This window comes from Phycodurus eques, chromosome 19 (assembly GCF_024500275.1).
Source record: "Phycodurus eques isolate BA_2022a chromosome 19, UOR_Pequ_1.1, whole genome shotgun sequence".
NCBI classification, from domain to species: domain Eukaryota; kingdom Metazoa; phylum Chordata; class Actinopteri; order Syngnathiformes; family Syngnathidae; genus Phycodurus; species Phycodurus eques.
In genome coordinates, this window is record NC_084543.1 from 7,919,327 (window position 1) to 7,928,474 (window position 9,148).

The 9,148-nt window shown below is 41.6% G+C and overlaps 1 protein-coding gene across 2 annotated transcripts; it reads right to left on the bottom strand.

The window, feature by feature from the left end:
• Window positions 1-387: 387 nt before the first annotated feature.
• On the bottom strand, window positions 388-8,063 carry LOC133418190 (cAMP-dependent protein kinase type I-alpha regulatory subunit). Of its 2 annotated transcripts, none has more exons than XM_061706632.1 (11): window positions 7,968-8,063; window positions 5,641-5,844; window positions 4,987-5,157; window positions 4,815-4,906; window positions 3,974-4,035; window positions 3,845-3,891; window positions 3,531-3,689; window positions 3,334-3,394; window positions 3,014-3,135; window positions 2,822-2,903; window positions 388-2,419 (listed from the first exon to the last, which is right to left on the bottom strand). In XM_061706632.1, exons 2-11 carry the CDS (start codon window positions 5,812-5,814, stop codon window positions 2,247-2,249), a joined length of 1,143 nt encoding a protein of 380 aa, XP_061562616.1. In that variant the 5' UTR covers window positions 5,815-5,844; window positions 7,968-8,063; the 3' UTR covers window positions 388-2,246. The 2 variants fall into 2 exon arrangements, with proteins under 2 accessions (XP_061562616.1, XP_061562615.1); XM_061706631.1 differs by having other exon boundaries at window positions 5,641-5,849.
• Window positions 8,064-9,148: the final 1,085 nt, after the last annotated feature.

The window sequence follows — 9,148 nt, forward strand, 5'->3', positions numbered from 1 at the left end:
ATTTAACATGCGTTTCAATGCGATAGGGTCAAACTGAACGGAGCCAGTGCTCTTTAATTCCCCCCAATTGAGTTAAAGGTCACAATGGTGGAAAAAGTTTTAACATGGCTATTTTTTTGTTTTCAATGTCAGGAAAAACCTGGCTTTTGAGCAGGGGTCTGTAGACCTTTTTTAGCCACTGTATATGTTTAACTGAAAAATCTGCAATATAGTTGGACAGTTCACTGCATTTGAATGAATTCAAATTCAACAGCGCCATGTAGTCCTCTAGTGGCCAATGTTTGAAAAGCAAATTTCCAACACACACACTGCAAAGTCAAATTAACTACATCACCAGTCTTGAAGTGAAATAAATATGAAAAACAAACAACACTAGAGGGAGAGAGCTGAATTCTTTTTTTACTTTTTTATTGCTTAAACTGCCATCTGGAACAATCTATACCAAAAAGGATAAACATCTTTGCACATACAGGAGGTCAAACTGAATACAGGGAAGAATAGAAAAAGAATGGTCCTCTGATCGCCTGCGGCTCAGCGCACTACAGGCCCACACCGACCCGCTTGAAGTTCGGAACCAGCGGGAGTGACCGACGACTACTGTAAGCCCAGGAAAAGTTCAGCGAAGGCAAACCGGGACGACTGCAGTGTGGCTAAAACATTTACAACCGATTGCTGATGTTGCTGCCATTTACACGGAGACCTTAGTCCGACAAACCCCTTCGTCCCTATCAAGAATCTTTTTCCTGTGGAGTGGGATGAACAAGAAGTGACTAAATCCACAAGGATAGCCTGAGCGGGGGAGGGTAACACGTCATGAAGACGATTGGTGTCCAACTAATGTGACTACTCTGCAAATCAGCATTAAAATTTTATCTTTTCAAGAACAATGACGCAGGAATGAAGTTAGGCTGAAATCACTTGGACAGTATAGTCATGAAATAACAAATCTAATATTCAATAACAAAAGTTGTCGCTTCTGCACAAAGCTGCTGTTGTCATGTCGAGGATGTTTAACATCATCATGCCGCATAAGCGCAGAGAGGACAAATCACAAGCGGATGAAAGAACAGGCGGCTTTTTCCAGTAGGCAAAAAAGCAAAAGTTTTAAATAAATAACTCACTCTCGATACCTAAAATACCTTTGATGTCCTGAAATAGGTTTCTTTACACCCTTTCATCTAGTTGAGGAAAAAAAATGAGGGGAGAGAAGAAGAAGAAGAAAAAAAAAAAAAAAAGTCAGAACTCATTATTACACGATACAATTACATACTGTTGTGTCGATCGACAAGAAGCATTTATTTACTTCGTGGCACTGGACAGCTAAAATAGAATTTATGGAAAAATAAGTGTTTACAAAAGACAGTGAGAACTTATCTTTTTAAGATTACCAACACTCCAAACCATAAATCTAAGAATAGTCATCGAGTCAATGATCATTTAACTTGAACATTTTGATTACAAACCATAGCATAAGTGACCAAGTTATTTGGTATATACTAAAAAACGGAATACTGAAATGCACAATACTTTTGGGTGTGTTCCCGCTTTTTATATATTTTTTCATTTCCCTCTTCAAGGCAGTTCTTGTTGAGGTGTTCTACTGGTTAGGACAAGAAGGGTTTGAGGAAAAGGGGGGGAATCCTATTTAATGCTCCAAATAGAAGGTAACAATTCATCTCACCTTGTAATAAACATTTGGCACCAGCCTGGAAGCGACACACTAAAACTCAACATTTTGACGTCTCGCCATCATCTCATCCGACGGCTCGGAAAGCAAAAAGTCTCAAAAAGGATCCGGCACTTCTAACTGACAACATTTGGTGCAATCGTCTTCTATGCTCGTGAGCTTACTGCTGCATGTCTAATGGGACTCGATGGGAGGTTTTTGATTGTCCTGTCTTTGAGAGCCCATATCTAACAAATCTTGTTTTGCGTTCTCAAAAAAAAAAAAAAAAAAAAAAATCATAAAAATAAAAACAAAGCGGAACCAGCAGATATATGACGTAAGTAGCGTGATGCAACTGTGCCTACACGGTAACGTTACAGCAGCTGGTACAAGCGCTGGTGAACGGCTAAAAGTCACCTCTGGGTGACGGGTGGGTGGCAACCACGAAAGAAAAGAGGGCAACTCAAAAGGAGGGGGAAAAAGAGAGGGAAGGAAAGTGGCAGAAAGCAAATCGCGTTGGTGGACCCTGGGTCTAAAAGGAGCAAAAGAAGGGGTGGGGGGGGGGGGAACATGAGCTCCTTCAGACAGACAGCGACACGAAGCTGTTGTACTGTTGGATGTTGCGTTTGAGGATGTCCGAACACGGGCCCAGGACGCGCTCGAAGCGAGGCCGGTCCAGCTTGACGCACTTGAGGGGGCCGCGGGCGACCACGGTGGCGGCGCGGGGGCGGTTCATCAGCAGAGCGATCTCACCTGCGTGACGCATACAAACCACACAAGTTAATCTCAACTATATCGATCGGATTCTGACAACCATTCTAAAGGAATTTTGTCACTTTTTCCAACAATGTTGATGAAGATTTATAAATGCTTTTCTAAACAACGACCAGACATTCTCAATTTTTGCCCTGCATTCTTATTCTTTACACTCTTATAAGGAGATACAAGCCCAATTCAGACTCTAGTGTGGAATGACTTAATCCCAGTTTCACCAATCCTAAAACCCCTTACAAAAAATGGAATACATTTGTACAAAATTAAGCAGCAAGTACTGCCATCAATATCCATAATGTGATCATCTCCCCCAATAAAACTAGAAATGCAAAATAAGCTGCTGGCACACAAATAAAATTACACATTGAATTGTTTCTTTACCAAAGTAGTCCGATGGTCCTAATCTCCCCACTTCAACAAACTCCTCGTTCTCTGAGCGACGCTGCAACACCGCAGCAGACCCCTGAAGCACGCACACAATACACGCAGTTCAATTTGATTTTGAGCACGCCTTGATGCGACTGATCTCGCTGAGGCAACAATTCACACTCATGCAAAGCATTAGGCGTTCACCTCCAAAATGATGAAGAACTCATCTCCAGGTTCTCCCTGCACTACAATCTTCTGGCCGTCCTCAAACTGGACCGGTTCCAGCGCGTCGGCGACGGTCAGGCGCTCCCACTTGTCCAAAGATTCTGAGGGAACAATAGCATTTCAGCTGTATTCAACTGTTCAAATACAACACATTTACATTTAATTTCCAAGAACGGTTTCTTATTAAACTTTTATTTCGATAAAATGTGTTAATGTCTTAACAATACAATACAGAAAATAAGCTCTTCTTTAGATGTAATTTCAGAAATGATGGAGACTGTAGAAGCAAAAAAACTTACCTAAAATGGAAACTTTCCTGAGGAATTCCTCATACATCTTCCTCTTCCTCAAAGTGCTCCCCTACATTTAAAAAAAAAAGATAAAATGTAATAAAAAAAGGAAAAAAAAAAAAGCATGGTTTTGTTAATATTCTTCGCCATCAAGTGAATTTGTCCCAAGAGGCAGGTCCTATTACAACTTGCTGAAGTCTCCTCACCATGAGTATTCTCCTGTAGCTGTCTCTGTCGATGCCCCACAGCTTGACGTTGGTCTTGGCTCTGACGGTGGCGGCCCTCGGGGTACCGTATATCAGCGCCAACTCTCCGAAGCTGCCGCCTTCGCCGATGCTAGTAACCCATTCGTTGTTCACGTACACCTGGACGATTGAAGAGGAGGAAAATATTAGTAGCGGAAGCCTGCAATTTTAAAAAAGCATCGCATTTGTGTTTGTTTAATAGCAGAACACTTCCTTGTTTGTTCGACTATCATTTTTGCAGGGTGTAAGTTTTGTCACTGCTCAGAAATACTCACATCCATCTCCCCTTGATCAATAACGTAGAAATTGTCACCCTCGTCACCTGTGGACAGACGACAACAATTCACACTCATGCAAAGCATGCTTTGATTGGATACTTTGTCATTTTGTCAAAACAATCCTACCCTGCAAAATAACGGTCTCCCCGGCAATGTAGGTGACAGGAAACATGGCATCAAATATGTCACTGCAAAGAAACGTTTGAGAGTTAGCCAGAGTCAATCAAAGCTTTCGAACACGGTTCTCAAACTACGGTCTGCGAGCTGGAGCTTGGGGGTGTGCAAAATAATTTGCAATGTAGTGGTCCCCCCATGGGACCGAGCGAGTAATTGATGCCCTAACCCGCCCTTCAAAAAAACTCCTTTTCCTATAGAATTTCCTATAGATAACACAAAATGGTGGCAAAGCACTATTTTCAATAAGACAAATGCCACATCTCAATGAAGCTCCTCCTCTCACTTCAACATAGTTCCTTGGCAATGAAATGCCACAAATGGTGCCAAAGCAATACTTTTATACTACACAAAGCTTTGGCCTGAGCACAAAAACAGCGAATAGATGTTTTTAGTCACTTATTTGATGAATCGTCACAAGAAGGGTCAGAAAAGTTGCTATTTATAGTGACCAAACCACCATAAATGTGCCACACTTTGACTGCGCTTTTGTAAACAAGCTTCTCTATGTTCGTAGCCATGTTGTTAGTGTAAACACAGCATGTAAGCTAACGACGAGCGATAAATATTGAATTGAAGTCAACTGAATTTGGTTAAGTCCCATTCTATTAAACAGGTCAGGAATATTTAGGATGAATTGGTCAAAAAAATAAACAATTCCCCTGGCATTTAGGGGTGCACGTGGCAGTTATGATTAACTAGCCTAAGGGTTAAGAGGGGGTCCTTGGAAAAAAAACTTTCACCGTAAGGCGCCAGGACCCAAAATGTTTTAACTCAAGTTCAAGTCAGATACCTCCTCTCATTGTCATCCAGGTGAGAGAAAAGCACGTTCTTTTCAATAGCTTTAGCTAAGGCTGCCATTGTCTTATAGTCCTTCGGGATGACCTGAGGAAACAACACACGGTACAATAGAATGAAGGAACCGCTTCAATCCAGCATGTCACTGAACATGTCTGTGTGTGTACCTTTCTGACGTAGGAGGCTGCATCCTCCTCCGTGTAAACCTCAGCGCTGAACGCTCCCCTCCGCCTGCGACCCTTCACCACGGGGTTCATGGGCGGGGACACCTCCTCGTCGCGGGAGTCGGAGCGCGAACTGCTGGCCTTCTGCTGGTTCTGGATCTGCTTGGCCTCCTCCTGGTGGGGAGGAGGGATACAACAGGAGAAAGAGTGACTGCTTCGCACTGTGTTGAAACTATCTTGATTGCAAATTCGGAGAGAAATGGACAAACGAATCAATTGTATTTTTTCTATTTTTCTATTTCATAGAGAGTGGGAGTAAAAATAAAAAACCAGAAGTTTGGTTGCACAACCGTGCACACCCTCAAAACTGGGAATGTGGCTGTGTTCTGAATTAACTGATCACATTCAAACGCTTGTTAAGTGGGAGGCACTGCCACCATTTAAAGTGCCTCTGATTAACCCTGAATGATCTTAGCTGTTCTTGTAGGCTTTTATCCTACACATAGGATAAGGATGTGTAATGAGTATTAACATTCAATTGAGAGGCTGTTATTTTAACAGCCTCTCAAAAAGAACAAAATCTGCAACACATAATGCCAGCATTTACTTTATAATAAGTACATTTCTGTCCAGCGGGCAATAAGTGCACGCACGCACCTTCTCAAGCCTCTCAAAGTACTCCCTGAGGAAGGCCATGGGCCGGTCGGGCCTGGAGGTGCACAGCTGGACAATGCAGTCCTTCAGCAGCTGTTGAATGTTGTGTTTCTGCACGTACTGCTCGCATTCCCTCAGGCTCCGCTCCTCTTCGCTGCTCGTGCTTCCAGAAGCCATGACGACAACCGCAACCTTGCTCTAAGACCTCTAACCTTGGGAAGTGGGAGAGAGCGCCAACAGGAAGAGAGAAAACAAAACAAAAACCAGATGATGAGATTTTCTCAATGCCACAAGAAGTTGCATGATTATTAATGAGGGATGTGGTACTTTAAGTTTCTGTATGAGAACTGGACAAAAATAACAAGAACGTGAGAGAAATAGAACCCGAGCGAGAAGGCGAAGAGACGTTTGGTGTTGTTTAGTAGCAGGCCCGAAGCTGGTCATATGACGTCTGACTTCAGAGCGCAACATTTTTCATCTCCTCGTGTCGAGTTTGACATCACAGAAACTGGCTATGAAAGTGTGTCATGAACAAAGCCTAATTTTTACTTTCTATAAAATCAAAAAACAAACGCGCGACAGGCCTCTCGTTTGAGGCTCCACACGAACAGAGCACCTCTTCTGAGAAAAGCCGCTCATGATCATATGATCAACCTCTGTCGGGCGTCAAGGGTGGTTGGCCTTTATCAAACAGGAAGGCCTCTAAACTGTTGTGCTTAGAAACAGAAAGTTCCTGTAAAGAAAAAGAAAAAAAAAAAAAAGTCCCTGTAAACCACATCCATCCTGTGCACGCCATATTATCAAGCACGTGTGTAATTTGAATAGTCTTAGCAAAAAAGCACTAAATACTACCTGAATACTGTACAGCCACATATATTCTGTTTACCACCATATGCTTCAATAATGTAAGGTGATAGACACAACAACCATAAGCTATGTATTTATAATGTTGACTTCTACTTTGGAGAGAAAATAAATACTGCTAAGTGGTAAAACGACTGCCCGCGACCCTAGTGAGGTGAAGCGGCTCAGACGATGGATGGATGGATGGATGGTAAAACGACTGCAGAGTTTCTAGATACGGGTCGTCACTCAGCCGATTTTTGTCTCAAGTTGTGAGAAAATTTAGTTACAAAAGCTACATGGTGGCAGCAAATTGAAAACGAGCAGCAGTGAGACAGAAAGTGAACATTCCTTCAGAAAAAGAGGTTGAATGAAGTTTACTGTGAAGCTAAACACAAAACAAAGAATAAACGTGCATTCACCCAAACCACATAACTTTGCCTTCCAAAAATTCCTCAAGCTTAATGCTAACACACTATGCAAAATGCCTGCATTACACTGCCGTGTGGTGGCTAAGGCTCTCACACCAAAAGGATCTGCCCAATCCACTGAATTCAAGCATGAAATCATGACACACAAACTCTTTAATTCATTCCATTTGAATTCTGTTGTTATTGTATGTTATGAAAAAGTATGATACTGTAGTGTGCTATTTTATTAAAAACACATTTTTGATAGTGTTTTTAGTGGGGCTGAAATTAACTAGCGGCATTTTCCATTCACCAGTGAGAAAAGATTTGAGATATTTGTGATATTATGAGCGTGTTCATGGAACGAATTAAACCCATAATTCAAAGCACCACTGTAATCCAGGCAGTTATTATGATAAAAGCCCCAGTTAACCATCATACATTTGAATAATTTCAGGTGATAGACAACGCATTCAGAACACTGACTTTTCTGTAAAGTGAAATTTAAATAAACCTGACAGTTAATATGAAATTGAGACACTCAGTTTATCATCATACACTTTAAAAACGTCAAGTCATATTAACCCTCAGGAATTTAATTAGAACATCCGCTTTTCAAGAGTGAAAATAAATATCCAGTATAATCCAGGCTCGATGACCTTGTTAAACAAGCCACACTTTAAGATGCAATATAAAAAAACAACGCCAGTGGTAAATCTGCATTCGCAATAAAAGCTTAATATGAATCTTGAAGGTAACATTGTGTGCAGTCTGCAATGACGTCTAGGTCAGGGGTGCTTGGGGAAACCAAAGCTTGACCACTTCGTGAACGTCGCATATCCTACATTAGACACTAAAAGGCCGTCGTTAGAATTGTTCTACTTTATCCGTCTTGCGTAAATGCCGTGCTAAAGGAACATTTATGGGATTTTTGATGTACAGCCTGCTAGCTCCGTGCAAAGGCAAAAGCCCTCTTGCGTTGACGCCATCTTGGGTTCCATCATAAACAAACGCGAGACAAGAGAAAACAAATTTCACCTATGCCATGCGTCGACGTACGGAAATAGGAATACTCACAAGATGTAGTATAATCCTACCGAGCCCTTCGACAATGACTCGGGACGGGTGATATTTGTCACAGCTGAAACCGTTAGCAGGTAGTGCTCTCTCCTATTTTTTTTTTTTTTTGCCGAGCCCTGGACCGCTGCCCCACCGGATACGGCTGAGAGCCAATCAACGGCCTTTACTGACGTCAATTCTGCTCGTTCTGACATGTGAGCCCGTAACCCTTGGCAACCTTAAAGGAGCCGCGTCCAAGCCAATGACGTCAAGGAGGTCAGGTAGAACTGAAAAAACAAACAAACAAAAAAAGCACACAATTACAAGTCACGCCGCGTTAGCGAAAGTAGTTCATTTCATTTTTATTTTTTTTTGGTCATGTCAACTAAGCAAAAAAATGGTGGCCAAAACTAACAAGTGATTTGGTTGGTTTCGTGCCAACGTGTGAAGGAAAAAAAAACAAAAAAAAAAACAATTACAACAGTAAGTAAGTAAGTAAGTAAGTACATTTTATTTATATAACACTTTTCACAGAGTATTCACAAAGTGCATCACACTATTAAATTATGTATTTACTAAAAAAATATTCTGAATCTTTATTCATCTAGTTCACCTGCCAGGAACGTCGAGTGACAGGCACAACGATTAAATACTGAGCTTCCACTAGATGGCAGACGGTATTCTGTATAACCCTCATTGTTGTGTACAATAGACACTTTTTTGTGACATTTGTCTTTGGTGGTATACCGTGAGATTTTTCTAATGACGTTTAATATGTGCTTTGGCTCAATAAAGGTTGGGAACCACTGGTGTAGATTACATTGTAACAGAGAGCCTAGAGCTATTCTATGTATGAATGAGCAATGCTAGCGACACCAATACGGTATATGTAGGGAGCTCGTTTTAACACTCCTCTTTAAAATTGGAGAGATAAAGATTTGAAAGATAATTTGCTTGTTTGTGTGTTATTTGCATTTCGTTTGAGTCTTGTGACACAAAACCCCCAGTACACAGATTGATAAGACTACTAGCCAATCAAATCACCAAAACAGTCCCTCGAGCGTGTAGTTGACCAATCAGTGGATTGCTACGTAAACTTAATCGAGTGACAGTCAAGTTGACAAATCGCGGACAGACGTCAAACAAACTTCCGCCAGAAAACAACGAGAGGGTGGGGCTTACGTGATTATTCCAGCCAA

Coding starts and splice junctions, on each gene's coding strand:
- LOC133418190 (XM_061706632.1), bottom strand. CDS start 5,814: ATGGCTTCTGGAAGCACGAGCAGCGAAGAGGAGCGGAGCCTGAGGGAA. Junction 3,690..3,844: donor TTGATCAAGGGGAGATGGAT/GTGAGTATTTCT, acceptor TCAATCGTCCAG/GTGTACGTGAACAACGAATG. Junction 2,904..3,013: donor AGTTCTTCATCATTTTGGAG/GTGAACGCCTAA, acceptor TGCGTGCTTCAG/GGGTCTGCTGCGGTGTTGCA.